The sequence below is a fragment of the Phocoena phocoena genome, chromosome 6, assembly GCF_963924675.1.
Source record: "Phocoena phocoena chromosome 6, mPhoPho1.1, whole genome shotgun sequence".
Classification (NCBI taxonomy): domain Eukaryota; kingdom Metazoa; phylum Chordata; class Mammalia; order Artiodactyla; family Phocoenidae; genus Phocoena; species Phocoena phocoena.
In genome coordinates, this window is record NC_089224.1 from 108166455 (window position 1) to 108189756 (window position 23302).

The following is a 23302-nucleotide window of genomic DNA, read 5'->3' on the forward strand; positions in this document are numbered from 1 at the left end:
CAGACTTTAGACAATACAACAAAGCTACAGTAATTAAAACAGCATGGTATTGGGACAAAAACAGACATGGATCAATGAAACAGAATAGAGGGACCATAAATAAACCCACACACCTACAGTCAATTAATCTTCAACAAAGCAGGCAAGAATATACAATGGAGAAAGGACAGTCTCTTCAGAAGGGTGTTGGGAAAGTTGGACAACTGCACATGAATCAATGAAGTTAGAACACTTCCTCACAGCATACACAAAAATAAATTCAAAATGGCTTAAAGACTTAAATATAAGACATGACACCATAAAACTCCTGAGGAAAACATAAGCAGAACATTCTCTGACATAAATCATAGCAGTGTTTTCTTAGTCTTCCAAGGCAATAGAAATAAAGGAAAAATAAACAAATGGGACCTAATCAAACTTACAAACTTTTGCACAGCAAAGGAAACCATAAACAAAATAAAGACAACCTACAGACTGGGAGAAAATATTTGTAAACGATGAAACCGACAAAGGCTTAATTTCCAAAATATACATGCAGCTTGTACAACTCAATAACAAAAACAAACAACCCATTCCAAAAATGAGCAGAAGACATTTCTCGAAAGAAGACATACAGATGGCCAATAGGCACATGAAAAGATGCTCAACATCGCTAATTATCAGAGAAATGCAAATCAGAACTACACTGAGGTACCACCTCACGCTGGTCAGTATGGCCATCATTAAAAAGTCTACAAATAATAAATGCTGCAGAGGATGTGGAGAAAAGGGAAGCCTCATACACTGCGCCCTAGTGTATGAGGCTTCCCTTTTGAAAAGATATATGCACCCCGATGTTGTTAGTAGCACTATTTACAATAGCCAAGACATGGAAGCAACCTAAATATCCATTGACAGATGAAGAGATAAAGAAGATGTGGTATATGTATACAATGGACTACTACTCAGCCATAAAAAGAATGAAATAATGCCATTTGCAGCAACATGGATGGACCTAGACATTATCAGACTAAGTGAAGTAAGCCAGAAAGAGAAAGACAGATACCATATGATATCACAAGTGGAATCTAAAATATGATCCAAATCAACTTTTTTTTTTTTTTTTTGGCTGCATTGGGTCTTCATTGCTGCACGTGGGCTTTCTCTAGTAGCGGTGAGTGGGGGCTACTGTTCATTGTGGTGTGCGGGCTTCTCATTGCGGTGGCTCCTCTTGTTACGGAGCACGGGCTCTAGGCACACGGGCTTCAGTAGTTGTGGCACACAGGCTCATTAATTGTGGCTTGGGGGCTCTAGAGCACAGACTCAGTAGTTGTGGCACATGGGCTCTAGGTGCGCGGGCTTCAGTAGTTGTGGCTCACAGGCTCTAGAGTGCAGACTCAGTAGTTGTGCACGGGCTTAGTTGCTCCGCAGCATGTGGGATCTTCTGGACCAGGGATCAAACCCATGTGCCCTGCATTGGCAGGGGGCTTCTTAACCACTGCACCACAAGGGAAGTCCCTAGTAAGCACTTTTCTATGCCTATTTTTTATTTGCTTATTTTCATTTTAAAAGGTATAACATGTTCATTTAGAAGTTAAATACAGAAAATTAGAACAAGTAGAAATATGTCACTGATCACCCAAGCTTAACTTCTGGTATATTTCTGTCAAATTTGTTAGGGTATTTATTTGTATTTATTTTGTATCATTGTAGACATAGTTATTTATACTCTTGTTTTTTCACTTAAAATTGAATCTTGGGGGAGGAGGAAATGGAGTAAGGTCGTCAAAAAATAGAAACTTCCAGTTATAAGATAGATAAGTACTAGGGATGTAGTATACAACTTGACGACTGTTAGCTAACACAGCTATACAATATATAGGAAATTTAAGAGAGTACCTGCTGAGAGTCTCATCACAAGAAGAAATTTTTTTTCCTTTTTTCTTTCTTTTGATTATATCTATATGAGAAGATGGATGTTGTTAGCTGAACCTATTTAATCATTTTACAATATATATAAATCAAACCATCGTGTTTAGGCCTTAAAATTTTACAGTGGTGTTTGTCAATTATTTTTCAATAAAACTGGAAAAATTTGAACCTTACATAGGATTCACAATTGGCATTTTTAAATGACTAATATTCACTGAGTGTGTATACCATAGTTTACTTCAAAATTCCTTTCATGTTCTTTTCTGTTACAACGTTTTAGATTGATTTCAAATCTGCTTTTTTTTTTTTTTTGCGGTACGCGGGCCTCTCACTGCTGTGGCCTCTCCCGTTGCGGAGCGCAGGCTCCGGACGCGCAGGCTCAGTGGCCATGGCTCATGGGCCCAGCCGCTCCGCGGCATGTGGGATACTCCCGGACCGGGGCACAAACCCATGTCCCCTGCATCGGCAGGTGGACTCTCAACCACTGCGCCACCAGGGAAGCCTCAAATCTGCTTTAATGACCATCTTTGTGCATTGTTCCTTTTTCTGTAGTTAGGGTTATTTAGTCTGATACTCTAAAAGGATAATAGTCAAGGTCATTATCAAGCAGCTACTGTACTTTCTCTTCATCTCTGATTGTTAATACAGTTACTTTGGGTCTTTGGTATGTATGTATGTATATATTTATTTAGGCCTTCTTAGATTTTCAGTAAAGCATGTAGTGGATTATAAGGACAAAATTATATTTGATTGCTTAGATCAGTTGACATCAAGTTGAGCTTAACCTTCCTCTTCCCTCTAGGATGTTTTAGAAGAATGTATGTCTCTTCCCAAGCTGTCTTCTTACTCTGGATGGGTAGTAGATCATGTCCTACCCAATATGCAAGAGAACCCACCTCCCTCTGAGACTTCAACATCCCCTAGATCTACTTCAGCCCTCGGCCAACCTTCATTTGTTCCCAAATCTCCTGTCAGAGACCCTGCCTTCTCACCAGCCTCCTCAGCAACACCAGATGGAACCAAGGTAAGGCTTTTGATCAGTTTAAGACAAAAGACAATGGTGGCTGCAAAGTTGAAGTGTTTAACATTGTCATACTACAGCGACCTTACTCTGGAGAAAATAATGGTTGCTTCTTCGAATTCTTGTAGCTGTTTGTAGCGACAGTGTTTTCCACATCACCCAGCGTTCTCTTTATGAAGACCCAGAGAGAGAAATTCCTCTCTATTCTTAGTACCAAGAACAGTAATTAATTTCATGAGCAAGTGGATTTTTTTCTCATGAGCATTGCATCTGTTTAACTCAACAAGGTCTCCCTTTTTGTTGTTGGCTGCTGGAAAGCTTAGAGTAAATTTTATACTTGCTCTTAGATTTACGTACCTTATTTTTGCTTCTGGATGAGTTTTTACCTTCTTTCTGGCTCTATTTTGTTCCTGCCTTTGTTTCTCCCACTTAAAACAGTTAAATTGTTGCTGGGGCTCTGCTCTTCTCTTTTCTCTTCTCTTCTCTTTCTTTGTATCTCTAGACATATTTATTTATTTATGGCTGCATTGGGTCTTGGTTGCTGCACATGGGTTTTCTCTAGTTGCAACGAGCGGGGGCTACTCTTCGTTGCGGTGTGCAGGCTTCTCATTGCAGTGGCTTCTCTTGTTGCGGAGCATAGGCTCTAGGCATGCGGGCTTCAGTAGTTGTGGCTTGCAGGCTCTAGAGCGCAGGCTCAGTAGTTGTGGTGCACAGGCTTAGTTGCTCCGTGGCATGTGAGATCATCTGGACCAGGGCTCAAACCCATGTCCCCTGCACCAGCAGGCGGATTCTTAACCACTGCACCACCAGGGAAGTCCTGTTGTTATGTTTTATGTTCCTTTATAAGATGCATTAAATCCTTTCTGGATCAAAGTAAGGTATAACAAGTAGTATAACAAGAGTTAATAGAAAAAAAGTCTTTTAAACTTCTAAGCACTATTGTGCTTTTTCTTTTTTTTTTTTTAATTAATTAATTATTTATTTATTTATTTTTGTCTGCGTTGAGTCTTTGTTTCTGTGCGAGGGCCTTCTCTAGTTGTGGCAAGCGGGGGCCACTCTTCATCGCGGTGCGCGGGTCTCTCGCTATCGCGGCCTCTCGTTGCGGAGCACAGGCTCCAGACACGCAGGCTCAGTAGTTGTGGCTCACGGGCTTAGTTGCTCCGCAGCATGTGGGATCTTCCCAGACCAGGTCTCGAACCTGTGTCCCCTGAATTAGCAGGCAGATTCTCAATCACTGTGCCACCAGGGAAGCCCAAAACTTCTAAGCACTATTGTGCTTTTTCAAGTTTTAGATTTTTGTGCCAGCAAAATAAGACTAGGCAACTCTTCAGAAAGGTAGAGATTACATTTTTCATGTTTAGCTTCCAAAAGACAAAGTTCTTTGTTCTTTTTGTTCATACTCACTGCAGACTTTTGTTTACTGAAAATATATTATCAATTCAACAAAAGGAAGAAGTTAAATCTCCCTGTGGTTTCATCATTCAGTCATCAGTTACTTCTTTCCACTTTCACATGGCTGCATCCTTGTACCTTGGCATAATTAAATTGTATGTGCACGTTCATGTTCTGCTTTTCCTTCCTAACATGAACTATTTGAATTATTTGTTCACGTTATTTCCACCTTTGTAAATGTCTACTTAGAGGATATGTAATATCCTGTAATTTATTAACCTGCTCCTTTATTATTAGGCATTTATATTTTTCCATTTCATTGCTTTTAAAGATATTACACTGAGAAACTTTCTGCAGAGAGATCTTTCCGTTTTTAATCTTAAAATATGTCTTCTGGCTAATATCTTAAAATAAATGCCCAAATGATTTGACTGGCGTCAAAGATAAAAGGGTATGAACATTTTTAAAAAATTTTAAACCTTTTTTAAATTGTAAAATATTCATGACATAAAATTTACCATTTAACCATTTTTTAGAGTACAATTCAGTGGCATTAAGTACATTTATAGTGTTGTGTAATCGTCACCACTATCCATCTCCAGAACTTTTTCATCACCCAAAACTAAAAACACTACATTCATTAATCAATAACTCCAGGACTTTCCTGGTGGTGCAGTGGTTAAGAATCCGCCTGCCGAGGCAGGGGACGCGGGTTCGATCCCTGGTGTGGGAAGATCCTACATGCCATGGAGCAGCTAAGCCTGTGTGCCACAACTACTGAGCCTGCTCTCTAGAGCCTGCGAGCCACAACTACTGAGACCGCGAGCCACGACTGCTGAGCCTACATGCCACAGCTACTGAAGCCCGCGCGCGCCATGCTCCACAACAAGAGAAGCCACCGCAATGAGAAGCCCGTGTGCCACAACGAAGAGTAGCCCCCGCTCACCACAACTAGAGAAAGGCTGCGTGCAGTAATGAAGACCCAACGCAGCCATAAATAAATAAATAAATAACTCCTTATTTCCCCCTACCCCCAGTCCCTAGCAACCACCATTCTACTTTCCGTCTCTATGAATTTGACCGTTTTAGGTACTTCGTATAAGTGGGATCATGTAATATTTGTCATTTTGTGACTGGTTTATTTCACTTAGCATAATGTCTTCAAGGTTCATCCATGCTGTCACATGTGTCAGAATTTCCTTCCTTTTAAGGCTGAATAATACTCCACTGTGTGTACCATGTTTTGTTTATTCATTCATCTGTCACTGGACGTTTAGCTTGCTTCCACCTTTTGGCTGTTGGTGACTAGTGCTGCTCTGAATACGCATGTACATGTATTAGTTTGAGTACCTGTTTTCAGTTCTTGGGGTTTGTACCCAGAAGTAGAATTGAGGAATCATATGGTAATTCTATGTTTAAATTCTTGAGGAACCATCATATTGTTTTCCACAGCAGCTGTATCATTTTACATTCCTACTAGCAATGCACAAGGTTTCAGTTTCTCCACACCTTTGCTAACGTTTGTTATTTGCTGGGTTGTTTTTGTCTGTTTGTTTGTTTTTATTTTGTTTTGTTTTACAAAAGCCATCCTAGTGGGCATGAAGTGTATCATTGTGGTTTTGATTTGCATTTCCCTAAATGATTAGTGATGTTGAGCATATTTTCATGTGCTTATTAGCCATTTGTATATCTTCTTTAGAGAAATGTCTTTGCAAGAGTTGTTCACAATAAGAAAGAATTTATTGTACAGTAAATAATAATCCTAAAAAATAATACAGGACAGAGATGATTATTCATATTATGAAAGACTGCATGATTACATACATAAAAAGTTTACTTTTTAGTTTATATTTCACACTTCATCTTTTAAAATATTAGTCTTTAAAAAATATTTCTAGCAATTGAGCATCATAGACACAAAAATGAACTTTAGCCTAAACTTTACAACTTACATAAAAATTAACTCAAAATGATCATGGACTTAAATGTAAAACTATAAGACTTTTAGGGAAAAAAAAAAAAAACATAATCAGAACCTAGGACTAGGTGAAGAGTTTTTAGATTTGACACTAAAAACTTAATCGGGCTTCCCTGGTGGCGCAGTGGTTGAGAGCCCGCCTGCCGATGCAGAGGATGCGGGTTTGTGCCCCGGTCCAGGAGGATCCCACGTGCCGCGGAGCGGATGGGCCTGTGAGCCATGGCCGCTGAGTCTGCGCGTCTGGAGCCTGTGCTCCGTGGCGGGAGAGGCCACAACAGTGAGGGGCCCGCGTACCGCAAAAAAAAAAAAACAAAAAACAACTTAATCCATAGAAGGAAAAATTAATAAATTGGACCTCATCAAATGAAAAGCGTGGCTCAGTGAATGACCTTGTGAAGAGGATGATCAGACAAGCTACTGACTGGGAGAAAGTAGTTGCAAACGACCTATCTGACAAAGGTTTATGTATCTAGAATATATTTAAAATCTATATCGAGAATATATATTTAGAATATATTTTTAAAACTCAAAGGTTAAACAAAAACTTTCAATCTTCAGTTAGAAAATGAGCAAAAGATATGAACAGACATTTCACCTAAGACAATATATAGACAATATAAGTACATGAAAAGATGTTCACAGTCATTAGCCATTAAAGAAATGCAAATTAAAACCAGGACGAAGTAGCACTACACACCTATCAGAACACCACCAAACGCTGACAATGATGTGGAGAATCTGGATCACTCGTGTATTTTGGGTGGAAATGTGGAACGGTACAGGCGCTCTAGGAAACAGTTTGGCAGTTTCTTATAAAACTAATAGGTACTTAACTGTATGACCTAGCAGTTGCATTCTTGGGCATTTTTCCCAGAGAAATCAAAACTTATATTTACGTAAAAATCTGTATACCAGTGATCACAGGAGCTTTATTTATTATATCCCCAAGCTGGAAACAGTGAAATGTCTTTCAACAGATGAATGGTTAAACAAACTGGTACATCTCTATCATGGAATACGACTGGCAATAAAAAGGAACAAGTCCTTGATAATATGCAACAACTTAGGATCTCAGAGGCATTACACGAAGTGAAAAAAGCCAATCTCAAAAGATTATGTGCTGTATGGTTCCATTTATTTAACGTTCTTGAAATGCTATCATTATAGAGATGGAGAACAGATTAGCAATATAAAGGTGTGGCACAAGGAAGCTTCATGGTGGTGGAACAGTTCTGTACTTTGTGATGGTGGTTACACATGTGATAAAATTGCATAAAACTATACACGTACCCAAATGAATTCCTGTAAAACCTGGTGAAATCTGAATAAGTTCTGTGGCTCATACCGTCAATTTACTGTTTCCAACTTCCTGTAAATTATAATTATTTCAAAATTTAAAAAAAAATTTAAGTTTCTATGAGCAGCTTCTCAGAGGCAGCAGTTCCTAGTCCTGATCCTGCCAATAGTGTGGCATGCCCTCAGGCAGGCGTCTTTCCCTCCTTAGGCCTCAGTTTCTTCATCTGTAAATCTGGTATTGGACTACATTGCCAAGGTCCTCTCCAGGTATAAAATTCCGTAATTCTTAAGGTTTAAGTAAAGTTTTGGGTGGCTTTATATAATGAATTGTATCATTTACAAATTTTTGATGTTTAGGTAACAGAAACCCAGTTTAAACTAGCTTAAGCAAAACAAGGGAGTCAGGGGAGAAATTAATTAGCTCATATAACCAGGAAATCTAGGAGTGCATTTCGAATCAATTAGATCTAGAGGATCTATTTTCTGCTTGTCTGTCCTTGATACTATTTCTCACTTGATTCAGTGACTCAGACCCAGGGCTTTGCTTCTCCATTTCTCAGTTCTGTCTAACTCATCTTGGTTTCATCTTTCAGATAGACTGTCTGGCAGGATGTCTCTTGGTAGCCCTAGACACATATCTTCTTAGCTTAGCATCCCCAGAATAAGAGAAAACCATCCCAAATAGCTCCATCAGGAAAATTCAGGATGGACTCTGGCTTAGCTTAGGTCATAAGCCTCATTCCTGAAGTAGATACTGGGTACTGGGTACAGGGGGACAGAATACTTTGATTGCCAGGCTGGTCACATGCTTAGTGACCCCTGACACTAGGGGGCGTGGAAGAATCGGGGATGTGGGCTGGGGTTTCTCCATCCAAACCAACCCAGCAAAAACGGACACTTATTAGAAGAAATAGGGAAAATGTGCTGGACAAATCAAAACAAACGAGCAAGCAAAAAAAAAAAAAAAAAACAAAAAACACAAAAAAACTGTACAAAGCAAAAACATCCACTTTATTAAGGAAACCAATTAGAATAAGGTCAATATCATGAAAAGCACACTGGTTCTAACATATATTGTTTTGTTGTTGTTACTGGTTGTTCATAAGTAAGGATGTGATTTTTGTTCAGATTGAATAACACCAACTTTACCATCTTAAAAGCTTAATTTTTCCATCTTCTGTCTGTATAGGACAAATACGAGTCTCAGCATACAGAACCTATGGTACTTCAGTCCTCCCAAGGGATCAAAGTGGAAGGCTGCATCCGAATGTATGAGCTGCTGCACAGAATGAAAGGAGCAGTAAGTAACCCTTGAAGTAAGACAGGCCTGACCCTAGGGAGCCACGTTTAAATGCAGTTCCTCAGGGATTATGAATGTCCATCATGTACTAATAATCATCGTGCCCCACCTACTAGTAGCTCTGATTCAGCTGGGGAGATAGCATAACATAGCAGTCAAGAGTAAGCTCTCTAAAGTCAAATCTGGTTTCAAATCCTACCTCTTCTATTTTACATGTGACTTTGGGAAAATTACCTGGGCTTTCCTGGCTTCCATTTACTTCTCCAAAATTTGAAGATGATCTTTGTTGTCAGATAAGGTTATACTGAGAAGATTGACCTTAACAGCCTCTTGAAAAAAGAATAGCACTATTTTAATTAGTCTATTTGACTTTATTCTTTTTATTAGAAAAACAATGCATGTTTTGTAAAACTTTTTCTTTTTCAAATTTTTATTTATTTATTTTTGGCTGTGTTGAGTCTTTGTTGCTACACGCAGGCTTTTTCTAGTTGCGGTGAGTGCGGGCTACTCTTCGTTGTGGTGCGCAGGCTTCTTATGGTGGTGGCTTCTCTTGTTGTGGAGCACGGGCTCTAGGCGCGTGGGCTTCAGTAGTTGTGGCTCGCGGGCTCTAGAGCACAGGCTCAGTAGTTGTGGCGCACGGGCTTAGTTGCTCCACAGCATGTGGGAATCTTTCTGGGCCAGGGCTTGAACCCGTGTCTCCAGCATTGGCAGGCGGATTCTTAACCACTGTGCCACCAGGGAAGTCCCAGTAAAACTTTTTAAAGAGTACATGAGTTTATAAATTTAAAGTCTTCTAGCATCTACCCTCATTCATTTATTCATGGAATCACCAAATACTTATTGAGCACTTTTGTTCTAGGCCTAGATAAAATAGTGAACAGGGAATTCCCTGGCGGTCCAGTGGTTAGGACTCCACGCTTTCAATGCTGATGGCCGGGGTTCAGTCCCTGGTTAGAGAACTAAGATCCCATAAGCCGCGTGGCACAGCCAAAAGAAAGAAAAAAAAAAACAGTGAACAGAGTAGACGCAATCCATGTCCTCATGGAGTTTATATGCTGGAGGGAGAAAACAGAACCAAGGTTCTAAAATATAGTTAGAAGACTATTATAATCTGAGTGAGAGACAGCAACAGTCATTGAAGCATTCACTTTGACACTGGATAAAAAAGGATGAAAGTTGCTTAGACTTTCATTTAAAGTCTAAGGGGAGCAGGTATCAATGGAGATAGTGAGGGAGAGAAAGACAGTTTCTTCTTGAGTTTTCTCAGCTCTCTTCTTTCAGTCATCACTTCTGCATGGACTTTCTGTCCTCCAGATGCGAGTAGAAAGGTTTTCCTCACTGATAATCTTCCTCATGTGCTCTCTGTTGTTGAGTCTTTTTTTTTCTTCCCAACTTTTAATTAAACAGTCTCAGAGGAGAGAAGATATATATTTGTGTTCAATTTGCCGCCTTCTACTGGAAGTTTTCTTTTTCTTCTTGTAAATTTATTTATTTATTTATTTTTTTATTTATTTATGGCTGAGTTGGGTCTTTGTTGCTGTGCACAGGCCCTCCCTAGTTGCAGCGAGTGGGGGCCACTCCTCGCTGCGGTGCACAGGCTTCTTATTGCAGTGGCCTCTCTTGTTGCAGAGTACGGGCTCTAGGTGTGCAGGTTTCAGTAGCTGAGGCTCGTGGGCTCTAGAGCGCAGCAGCAGCCGTGGCGCACGGGCTTCATTGCTCCACGGCATGTGGTATCTTCCTGGACCAGGGCTCGAACCTGTGTCCCCTTCATTGGCAGGCGGATTCTTAACCACTTTGCCACCAGGGAAGCCCTACTGGAAGTTTTAAAATAACTTTTAAAATACAATAGCCTAGGGCTTCCCTGGTGGCGCAGTGGTTGAAAGTCTGCCTGCCGATGCAGGGGACACGGGTTCGTGCCCCAGTTCGGGAAGATCCCACATGCCGCGGAGCGGCTAGGCCCGTGAGCCATGGCCGCTGAGCCTGCGCGTCCGGAGCCTGTGCTCCACAACGGGAGAAGCCACAACAGTGAGAGGCCCGTGTACCGCAAAAAAAAAACAAAAACAATAGCCTAATATCTTAACAATATATATTAACATATCACCATGCCAGTGTATACAGCGTGTCATCTTCCTTAAAGGCTGCAGAGTATTTTCTAGTATGACCTACTGTAATATGTTTAACTATTTCCCTGTTAATTTAAATTGTTTCAAATTTATTACCATTATCAACAAGGATGCTCATTATCAATGAGCATCCTTGTACATATATCTATTTTTTTAAATAAATTTATTTATTTTATTTATTTTTGTTTGCGTTGGGTCTTTGTTGTGGCACGCGGGCTTTTCATTGCAGTGGCTTCTCTTGTTGCAGAGCATGTACTCTAGGCATGGAGGCTTCAGTAGTTGTGGCACGTGAGCTCAGTAGTTGTGGCGCACGGGCTTAGTTGTTCCGTGGCATGTGGGAAGTCCCCTTGTACATATATCTTTGCACACATATGCAAGTATTTCCTCAGGACAAAGTCCTAAAATGGAATGAGTGTCAAAGGATATATACACTTTAAAATTTGATAGTTAAAATGTCAAATTACTCTTAAAAACCAAATGAGAGGGCTTCCCTGGTGGCACAGTGGTTAAGAATCCGCCTGCCAATGCAGGGGACATGGATTCGAGCCCTGGTCCAGGAAGATCCCACAGGCCGTGGAGCAACCAAGCCCGTGCACCACAACTACTGAGCCTGTGCTGTAGAGCCTGCGTGCCACAACTACTGAAGCCTGTGCACCTAGAGCCCGTGCTCCCTTCAACAAGAGAAGCCACTGCAATGAGAAGCCCGCACACTGCAACGAAGAGTAGCCCCCGCTCGTAGCAACTAGAGTAAACCTGCACGCAGCGACGAAGACCCAATGCAGCCAAAAATAAATAAATAAATAATTTTATTTTAAAAAAAAACACAAATGAGAGTACTCTCGTGAATAATAAATGGAATACCTGGTACCCTTAGGTATAAAGGAATGGGACTTTCCTAAGTGACGGTGGAGGAAAAGACTCTAGGCAGAGATAATAACCTGAGGGAAGGAGTGAGATAGGAGTGTGCATAGCATATTTATGGAATTAGAGTAAGGATTTCTTTAGATTACCCTGAAGCTCTCATAAGAATACACAGGATGGAAATTCCCTGGTGGTCCAGTGGTTACTGGACTCCATGCTTTCACTGACGAGGGCCCAGGTTCGATCTCCAGTCAGGGAACTAAGATCCCACAAGGTGTAGAGTGTGGCCAAAACAGAAAAAGAGTACAGTAAGCTTAAGGATGGAAGCTTAAAAGTGCAGGGCTATTTGATACTATGTTGGTGAATACCCGTCCATTCTTAGCTTATACTGGAGTGACATAAACCATATGGGGCAAATTGGAAAAGCTTTCCACAACAGCTGAGTTTAAAGATCAACCCAAAGCAGAGAGGTGACTCAAGCAAAGGTTCCAAGAAGTAGGCAGATGATTCCATGCCCCGAAGTATCTTTGATGGAGTTAAGGGCTGATGGGAGGGCAGCCCATGGGGTAGATGAGCAGGGTGTAATGGAGCTGCAGAGAGCTGGTTTTGATCCTTTGCAGGAGGGCTTGAGGCAGTGGCAGGAGGAGCAGGAGAGGCAGGCGCAGGCCCTCTCTGAGATGGCATCTGAGCAGCTGAAGCGCTTTGATGAGCGGAAGGAACTGAAGCATCATAAAGAATTCCAGGACTTACGGGAAGTGATGGAGAAGAGGTGAGTTCCCTGAATTACAACGGGAATGTCGGCGTGGTCCACCGGAACTCTTTCCCTACATAAAACCCAAAGGGAAGGAGTTGAACTTCTTCTGAGTCCTTAAGTATCAAAATAAAATAGCCAGAGAAACTTATAACCTAGAAAAATGACCAGCCTTGGAAAGATGAGCAATGCAACACAAAGAGAGGAGGCTTTTAGGAGAGGTAAAACAATTTTAGGAAGCATCCCTGACTCTTCCTCCCTCCATTTTTCATTCAGCTCCAGAGAAGCCCTGGGGCAGCAAGAGAAGCTGAAAGCTGAGCATCATCACAGGGCGAAGGTCAGAGCTTGGGAGAGTCCGTGTGGGTGTTCAGTGTCTGAGTGACGTGCCCGAGGAGTCGGGTTCCAGCACAGTCACAGAGGACCTGGCCCCTGTCATGCCACTGTGTGGCTGACTTGGGGCAGTCCTTTGTCGCTCTGGGCCTCTCTGTGAAAATATGTAGCCCACACAGGACTGGAAGAATGTAGACAGAGAAGGCCCAGGAGCCCTTAATTTGACCGCCCTTCCTGTAGATTCTCAACCTGAAGCTGCGGGAGGCAGAGCAGCAGCGCCTGAAGCATGTGGAGCGGGAGCGGCTCCGGAAGGAAGAAGGCCAGATCCGCCTGCGGAACCTCTACGCGCTGCAGGAGGAGGTGCTGCACCTCAGCCAGCAGCTGGATGCCGCCGACCAGCGCAGAGACCTGCCCAGGGTCGACCTGTCTGCCTTCCGGACCCGAGGCAATCAGCTGTGCGGCCTCATCTCGGGGATCATCCGGGCCACTTCTGAGGTGAGGGGACTTCATGAAGACTCTGTCTTTGAAATGAAGAACATTGAAAGCAAAACTGTTTTGTGATTTAAAAATAATACCTGCTTATTACCGCTTGTCATCCTCTTACCTAGAGATAACCACTGTTAGTGCTTTATATTTCTTTTTTGCGCACGCACGTGTGTGTGTGTGTGTGTGTGTGTGTGAGTGATCTCACCCTAAATTGGGCTAATATAGATATAATTTCTTATCTTAGGTTAAAAAAAAATTTGTTTCTTCCAACTGCAAAATACTATAGTTCATTCATTAATATAAACTGAACACCTTCTATGCTTATGATAAAAATTAAAACCTTACAGAAATGTATATTGCTTTTTTTCACTTCATATGGTATTTGATATCATTTCATTTGATATGGTATTTTGAACACGTAGTTACTGTAGTCATTGCAGTGTTAAAACCTGCAAGTATTGCCTTGACACATAATAGGTATTCAATAAATATTTGATGAACAGATGAAATCGGATACTTCCAACATGTAACCATACCAAAATTTATTGAAAAAGCATGCCTATTGGTGAATATTTAAGTTTCTGTGTTTTCACTATCGTGAGTAACACTGCAGTGATATCACTTTGTGTACGTCTTATCTGTATTTTTGATTATTTCTTTGAGGTAAATTCCTACAAATGGAATTACTTGGTCAAAGAACTTGAAGGTTTTGTTTTGTTTGTTTGTTTGTTTGGTTGCACCCGGTCTTAGTTGCGGCCCGCCGGCTCTTTAGTTGCAGCACATGGGCTCCTTAGTTGCAGTTCGCTGGCTCCTTAGTTGTGGCATGCATGTGGGATCTAGTTCACAACCAGGAATCGAACCTGGGCCCCCTGCATTAGGAGTACAGAGTCTTATCCACTGAACCACCAGGGAAGTCCCAACTTTAAGGTTCTTGATTTGCATCCTAAAGTTGTACCAGTTCACGCTTCTATGAATTGTATGTTCTTTTTTTTCTTTAACTTTTATTTTCCTTTTTTTAAATTTTTGGCCACGCTGCACAGCTTGCAGGATCTTATTTTAATTCCCCGACCAGGGATGGAATCCACACCCTCGGCAGTGAAAGCATGGTGTCCTAACCACTGGAGCGCCAGGGAATTCCTGAATTCTATGTTCTTTGCCCTTTGTTCATATCTCTACCAGTTTGTGTTTTGAAAAATCAACTTACGTGAGTTCTAAATGTTAAGAACCTTAAGCATTTATCATATTTGAGGCAGAAATTTATAGTTTATAGTTACCTTTCAATTCTCTTTTTGGCTTTTGTTTACCATTCTTTTTGTAAAATTTCAAACCTACACGGAAGTGGAGAGAACAGCATGATGTACCTTTTGGCACCCATTCCCCAGCTCCCTCAAGAATCTGCACATGGCAGTCTCATTTCATCTATGCTGCCACCTGCACCCCTTCCTCCAGATGGTTTTACAGTAAATCTCAAACATACTACTTCGTCTGGAAAATAATTTAGTATGTATCTCTAAAAGATATAACTCTCTATTACATAACCAAAACACTAATATCATACCTAAAAACCTAATAATTCATTTTATATGATCAGATACCTAGCCAGTGTTCAAATTTCTCCAGCTGTCTCAATAATTTTTTTTTTTTTTACAATTGGTTGGAAAATTAACATCCATACAAAGTTCAGCTTTTTGGTTTGCTGTGTCTTACTTCAGTCTTTTAATCTTAAGACTCCCTTATCTCTCTCTTTTTTCTTGCTATTGTTGAAGAATCTGGATCATTTGTTCTATAAAATTTCCTACATTCTGGAAAATTTCAAGGCAATTGCTAACCCTAACCCTTGGATTTTTTTTTTGTAATGTCTGAAACATTTATATTAACATATTTCCATACAAATAACCCAAAGAAAGTTTAGTATTAGTTGTTTTTCTTTTTTTACTGCAGGTTCTTATTAGTCATCAATTTTATACACATCAGTGTATACATGTCAGTCCCAATCGCCCAATTCAGCACACCACCATCCCCACCCCACCACGGTTTTCCCCCCTTGGTGTCCACATGTTTGTTCTCTACATCTGTGTCTCAACTTCTGCCTTGCAAACTGGTTCATCTGTACCATTTTTCTATGGTTCCACATACATGCGTTAATATACGATATTTGTTTTTCTCTTTCTGACTTACTTCACTCTGTATGACAGTCTCTAGATCCATCCACGTCTCAACAAATGACTCGTTCCTTTATATGGCTGATTAATTTTCCATTGTATATATGTACCACATCTTTATCCATTCATCTGTCAATGGGCATTTAGGTTGCTTCCATGACCTGGCTATTGTAAATAGTGCTGCAGTGAACATTGGGGTGCATGTGGCTTTTTGAATTATGGTTTTCTCTGGGTATATGCCCAGTAGTGGGATTGCTGGATCATATGGTAATTCTATTTTCAGTTTTATAAGGAACCTCCATACTGTTTTCCATAGTGGATGTATCAATTTACAGTCCCACCAACAGTGCAAGAGGGTTCCCTTTTCTCCACACCCTCTCCAGCATCTGTTGTTTGTAGATTTTCTGATGATGCCCATTCTAACTGGTGTGAGCTGATACCTTATTGTACTTTTGATTTGCATTTCTCTAATAATTAGTGATGTTGAGCAGCTTTTCATGTGCTTCTTGGCCATCTGTATGTCTTCTTTGGAGAAATGTCTATTTAGGTCTTCTGCCCATTTTTGGATTGGGTTGTTTGTTTCTTTAATATTTAAACAGCTGCATGAGCTGTTTATATATTTCAGAGATTAATCCTTTGTCCATTGATTCATTTGCAAATATTTTCTCCCATTCTGAGGGTTGTCTTTTCGTCTTGTTTATGGTTTCCTTTGCTGTGCAAAAGCTTTTAAGTTTCATTAGGTCCCTTTTTTTTTTTTTTTAATTTCCATTACTCTAGGAGGTGGATCAAAAAAGATCTTGCTGTGATTTATGTCAGAGTGTTCTTCCTATGTTTTCCTCTAAGAGTTTTATAGTGTCCGGTCTTACATTTAGGTCTCGAATCTATTTTGAGTTTATTTTTTGTGTATGGTGTTAGGTAGTGTTCTAATTTCATTCTTTTACATGTAGCTGTCCAGTTTTCCCAGCATTTATTGAAGAGACTGTCTTTTCTCCATTGTATATCTTTGCCTCCTTTGTCATAGATGAGTTAGCCATAGGCGTGTGGGTTTATCTCTGGGCTTTCTATCTTGTTTCTTTGATCTATGTTTCTGTTTTTGTGCCAGTACCATATTGTCTTGATTACTGTAGCTTTGTAGTATAGTCTGTAGTCAGGGAGTCTGATTCTTCCAGCTCCGTTTTTTCCCCTCAAGACTGCTTTGGTTATTTGGGGTCTTTTGTGTCTCCGTACAAATTTTAAGATGATTTGTTCTAGTTCCGTTAAAAAATACCATTGGTAATTTGATAAGGATTGTACTAAATCTGTAGATTGCTTTGGGTAGTATAGTCATCTTCACAATATTAATTCTTCCAATCTAAGAACATGGTATATCTCTCCGTCTGTTGGTATCATCTTTGATTTCTTTCATCAGCGTCTTATAGTTTTCTGCATACAGGTCTTTTGTCTCCCTAGGTAGGCTTATTCCTAGGTATTTTATTCTTTTTGTTTCAGTGGTAAATGGGAGTGTTTCCATAATTTCTCTTTCATCATTAGTGTATAGGAATGCAAGAGATTTCTGTGCATTAATTTTGTATCCTGCAACTTTACCAAATTCATTGATTAGCTCTAGTAGTTTTCTGGTGGCATTTTTAGGATTCTCTATGTATAGTATCATGTCATCTGCAGACAGTGACAGTTTTACTTCTTCTTTTCCAATTTGTATTCCTTTTATTTCTTTTTCTTCTCTGATTGCCGTGGTTAGGACTTCCAAAACTATGTTGAATCATAGTGGTGAGAGTGGACATCCTTGTCTCGTTCCTGATCTTAGAGGAAATGCTTTCAGTTTTTCACCATTGAGAATGATGTTTGCTGTGGGTTTGTCGTCTATGGCCTTTATTATGTTGAGCTAGCTTCCCTCTATGCCCACTTTCTGGAGAGTTTTTATCATAAATGGATGTTGAATTTTGTCAAAAGCTTTTTCTGCATCTATTGAGATGATCATATGGTTTGTATTCTTCAATTTGTTAATATGGTGTATCACATTGATTGATTTGCGTATATTGAAGAATCCTTGCATCCCTGGGATAAATCCCACTTGATCATGGTGTATGATCCTTTTAATGTGTTGTTGGATTCTGTTTGCTAGTGTTTTGTTGAGGATTTTCGCATCTATATTCATGAGTGATATTGGTCTGTAATTTTCTTTTTTTGTAGCATCTTTGTCTGGTTTTCGTATCAGGGTGATGGTGGCCTCATAGAATGAGTTTGGGAGTGTTCCTTTCTCTGCAATTTTTTGGAAGAGTTTGAGAAGGATGGGTGTTAGCTCTTCTCTAAATGTTTGATAGAATTCATCTGTGAAGCCATATGGTCCTGAACTTTTGTTTGTTGGAAGATTTTTAATCACAGTTTCAATTTCATTACTTGTGATTGGTCTGTTCATATTTTCTGTTTCTTCCTGGTTCAGTCTTGGAAGGCTATACCTTTCTAAGAATTTGTCCATTTCTTCCAGGTTGTCCATTTCATTGGCTTAGAGTTGCTTGTAGTAGTCTCTTAGGATGCTTTTTATTTTTGCGGTGTCTGTTGTAACTTCTCCTTTTTCATTTCTAATTGTATTGATTTGAGTCCTCTCCCTCTTTTTCTTGATGAGTATGGCTAATGGTTTATCAATTTTGTTTATCTTCTGAGAACCAGCTTTTAGGTTTTTTTTGTTGTTGTTTTTTGTGGTACGCGGGCCTCTCACTGTTGTGGCCTCTCCTGTTGTGGAGCACAGGCTCCGGACGCGCAGGCTCAGCGGCCGTGGCTCATGGGCCCAGCCACTCCGCGGCATGTGGGATCTTCCCGGACCGGGGCACGAACCTGTATCCCCTGCATCGGCAGGCGGACTCTCAACCACTGCGCCACCAGGGAAGCCTCAGCTTTTAGTTTTATTGATCTTTGCTATTGTTTTCTTTGTTTCTATTTTATTTATTTCTGCTCTGATCTTTATGATTTCTTTCCTTCTGCTAACTTTGGGTTTTGTTTGTTCTTCTTTCTCTAGTTCCTTTAGGTGTAAGGTTAGATTATTTATTTGAGATTTTTCTTGTTTCTTGAGTTAGGCTTGTATAGCTATAAACTTCCCTCTTAGAACTGCTTTTGCTGCATCCCATAGGTTTTGGATCATCATGTTTTCATTGTCATCTGTCTCTAGGTATTTTTTGATTTCCTCTTTGATTTTTTCAGTGGTCTCTTGGTTATTTAGTAACGTATTGTTTAGCCTCCATGTGTTTGTACTTTTTATGGTTTTTTCCCTGTAATTCATTTCTAATCTCATAGTGTTGTGGTCAGAAAAGATGCTTGATGTGATTTCAATTTTCTTAAATTTACTGAGGCTTGATTTGTGACCCGAGATGTGATCTATCCTGGAGAATGTTCAGTGCACACTTGAGAAGAAAGTGTAATCTGCTGTTTTTGGATGCAATGTCCTATAAATATCAATTAAATCTATCTGGTCTATTGTGTCATTTAATGCTTCTGTTTCCTTATTATTTCACTTTGAATGATCTGTCCATTGGTGTAAGTGAGGTGTTAAAGTCCCCCACTATTATTGTGTTACTGTCGATTTCCTCTTTTATAGCTGTTAGCAGCTGCCTTATGTATTGAGGTGCTTCTATGTTGGGTGCATATATATTTATAATTGTTATATCTTCTTCTTGGATTGATCCCTTGATCATTATGTAGTGTCCTTCCTTGTCTCTTGTAACATTCTTTATTTTAAAGTCTATTTTATCTGATATGAGTATAGCTACTCCAGCTTTCTTTTGGTTTCCATTTGCATGGAATACCTTTTTCCATCCCCTCACTTTCAGTCTGTATGTGTCCCTAGGTCTGAAGTGGGTCTCTTGTAGACAGCATATATATGGGTCTTGTTTTTGTGTCCATTCAGCAAGCCTATGTCTTTTGGTTGGAGCATTTAATCCATTCACATTTAAGGTAATTATCGATATATATGTTCCTGTGACCATTTTCTTATTGTTTTGGGTTTGTTTTTGTAAGTCCTTTTCTTCTCTTGTGTTTCCCACTTAGAGAAGTTCCTTTAGCATTTGTTGTAGAGCTGGTTTGGTGGTGCTGAATTCTCTTAGCTTTCACTTGTCTGTAAAGCTTTTGATTTCTCCATCAAATCTGAATGAGATCCTTGCTGGGTAGAGTAATCTTGGTTGTAGGTTTTTCCCTTTCATCACTTTAAGTATATCATGCCACTCCCTTCTGGCTTGTAGAGTTTCTGCTGAGAAATTGGCTGTTAACCTTACGGGAGTTCCCTTGTATGTTATTTTTCATTTTTCCCTTGCTGCTTTCAATAATTTTTCTTCGTCTTTAATTTTTGCAAATTTGATTACTATGTGTCTCGGCCTGTTTCTCCTTGGGTTTATCCTGTATGGGACTCGCTGTGCTTCCTGGACTTGGGTGGCTATTTCCTTTCCCATGTTAGGGAAGTTTTTGACTATAATCTCTTCAAATATTTCCTCAGGTCATTTCTCCCTCTCTTCTCCTTCTGGGACCCCTATAATGCGAATGTTGTTGCGTTTAATGTTGTCCCAGAGGTCTCTTAGGCCGTCTTCATTTCTCTGCATTCTTTATTCTGTTCCGCAGCAGTGAATTCCACCATTCTGTCTTCCAGGTCAGTTATCCTTTCTTCTGCCTCAGTTATTCTGCTATTGATTCCTTCTGGTGTAGTTTTCATTTCAGTTATTGTATTGTTCATCTCTGTTTGTTTGTTCTTTAATTCTGCTAGGTCTTTGTTAAACATTTCTTGCACCTTCTCGATCTTTGCCTCCATTCTTTTTCCGAGGTCCTGGATCATCTTCACTATCATTATTCTGAATTCTTCTTTCTGGAAGGTTGCATATCTCCACTTCATTTAGTTGTTTTTCTGGGGTTTTATCTCGTTCCTTCATCTGGTACATAGCCCTCTGCCTTTTCATCTTGTCCATCTTTCTGTGAATGTGGTTTTTGTTCCACAGGCTGCAGGATTGTAGTTTTTCTTGCTTCTCCCCTTGGATGTATTTTATAAATTTATTTCTGGCTGCATTGGGTCTTCGTTGCTGCACATGGGCTTTCTCTAGTTGTGGCGAGCAGGCTTCTCATTGCAGTGGCTTCTCTTGTTGCAGAGCACAGGCTCTAGGCACACAGGCTCAGTAGTTGTGGCTCGCGGGCTCTAGAGTGCAGGCTCAGAAGTTGTGGCGCATGGGCTTGGTTGCTGTGTGGCATATGGGTTCTTCCCACACCAGAGCTTGAACCCATGTCCCTTGCATTGGCAGGCAGATTCTTAACCACTGCACCACTAAGGAAGTCCCTAATATGTTCTTTTATTCCCTGTATTTCCTGTGAATTTGTAACTTTCTCTAGGGCAGTGCTAAGAGAATTTTCTGTGATGATGGAAATGTTCCGTATCTGTGCTATTCAATACAGCAGCCAATGGCAACATGTGGTTATTGAGCACTTGAAATGTGACCAGTGTGACTGAAGAACTGAATTTTAACTTTTAAAAAGTTTTTAATTAACTTAAATGTAAAGAGCCTTATGTGGCTACCTTACTGCACAGTGCAGTCTAGAGGCTTGATCAGGTTCAGGTTTGAATTTTTTCCCCCCTGCTACAGTACTTCATAGTTGGGAGTGTGTATTTGTTACTGTATCACACCGGGAGGTGTAGAGTATCTGATGGTCTTTCCATATGTGATGTTAAGATCAACCAGTGGCTTCAGATATCGTCAGGCTTATCTCCCATTTTAAAGATTCCTCTGAGCCTTTAGCTAATGATGTAGTAGACATTGCTGATCATTACTTATATCTATTATTTCAATAGGGGTGGTAAATTTTGAGTTTTTCTAATGCTATCATTTTTCTACATTTATTAGCTAGAATTCTACTACAAAGAAGAAAATTTCCCCGTAAACTATTTATCTTGAAGGGTAGTCTATATAGGGAAGGAAGGATAAATGATTGATTCTTTCCCTTTATCCGTTTTCAGAGTGTTGAGTTGCTTTTCTAGTATTCTCCCACAATGACTTGAGGTTCTCTTCTTTTTTTTTTAACTATCATTAAGAACATACGAATTTTATATACTTGAAGTATAATATGTTTCAGTCTGTTATAGATTCATTGTTGTTCAAATTGTCCAGTGGGAACACCTCCACATTGGCTCCTCTGTCCTTTGGACATGGCCCCAGTAGTACTTGTTGCAGCAGAAAGCAGGCAAGCTGTTTCTACCTCATCTTGAACATTTTCTTCTCCAGAGCTAGAATCGGGCATTTCTTCACAAAGCCTTATTACTTGTTAATGGGTAAAGGTATTAGAAAACACAGATTAGTTACTAGGATTTGTCATTGTTTTTAGGCCTTTTCAATGGATCAAACTAGGAAGTGTGTGTTTTTTTTTTTAGGTGAAAATGCATCATTAATTAATGCTGACCTTTTCCATTTGAGTGTAGTAAAGGGTTACAGCATTTATTTAACTTCTTTACTTTTATGCATGTATCATTTTTATCCCATATTGAAAATCTCAGTTTCTAAATTAATGAACATTACTTACTTACCTTACCCTACTGTGTACAGTAAAATATAGGTGTGTATATATGTACTATATATGTGTAATTTCATAACATGTAATCTCAAAATAATAATACCAATGCTAACAATATGATTGCTGATCACAGTTTAAGATTTGCAGTTCTTGGGCTTCCCTGGTGGTACAATGACTAAGGCTTTGTGCTCCCAATGCAGGGGGCCTGGGCTCGATCCGTGGTCAGGGAACTAGGTCCTACATGCCGCAGCTAAAGATCCTGCATGCCGCAACTAAGACCAGGAGCAGCCAAATAAAGAAATAAATATTGAAAAAAAAAAAAAGATTTGCAGTTCTTGGACTCTCCTGACAGTCCAGTGGTTAAGACTCCCCCTTCCAGTGCAGGGGGTGCAGGTTCGACCCCTGGTCAGAGAGCTAAGATCCCACATGCCTTGCGGCCAAAAAACCAAAGCATAAATAACAGAAGCAATATTGTAACAAAGGCTTTGTAATAAAGACTGTGAAAATGGTCCACGTCAAAAAAATCTTTAAAAAAAAAAAAAAGATTTGCAGTTCTTTTTGCCTATAGCTATATACCACTAAGGGATATATGATTAAATTACTGTTTCATTTCACTTGAAATAATTCTCCTGAGACTTCCCCGGTGGTACAGTGGTTAAGAATCCACCTGCCAATGAAGGGGACACAGGTTCTATCCCTGGTTCAGGAAGATCCCATATGCCGTGGAGCAACTGAGCCTGTGTGCCACAACTACTGAGCCTGCACTCTAGAGCCCATGAGCCACAACTACTGAAGCCCACGTGCCTAGAGCCCACGCTCCACAACAAGAGAAGCCACCACAATGAGAAGCCCGCGCACTGCAAGGAAGAGTAGCCCCCACTCGCCACAACTAGAGAAAGCCCGAGAGCAGCAACGAAGACCCAACACAGACAAAAATAAATAAATAAATAAGTTTATTAAAAAAGAAAGAAAGAAAGAATTCTTACTGTTAAGCCACCAACTTGATAAACAGTTGGGTTCTTTGTTTCATATTTGCTTTTGATTTTTAAGAGTTTTTTCCAACTGGATTTAATTTTATTTTATACTTATTGAAAACATTTACATGATTCCAGAGTCAGAACTACAAAACAAGGTATATTTGGAGAAGTCTGGCTTTCTTC

The 23302-nt window shown here is 40.0% G+C and overlaps 1 protein-coding gene across 2 annotated transcripts in view; it reads left to right on the forward strand.

The window, feature by feature from the left end:
- Nucleotides 1-23302, forward strand: part of GLE1 (GLE1 RNA export mediator) — a 43465-nt gene that overhangs the window by 2411 nt on the left and 17752 nt on the right. For both annotated transcript variants that reach the window (XM_065878834.1, XM_065878833.1), the window contains exons 2-6: nucleotides 2714-2935; nucleotides 8788-8898; nucleotides 12503-12651; nucleotides 12910-12970; nucleotides 13204-13458. In XM_065878834.1, coding sequence (XP_065734906.1) covers nucleotides 2714-2935; nucleotides 8788-8898; nucleotides 12503-12651; nucleotides 12910-12970; nucleotides 13204-13458 — 798 coding nt within the window. The remainder of the gene's footprint in view (nucleotides 1-2713; nucleotides 2936-8787; nucleotides 8899-12502; nucleotides 12652-12909; nucleotides 12971-13203; nucleotides 13459-23302) is intronic.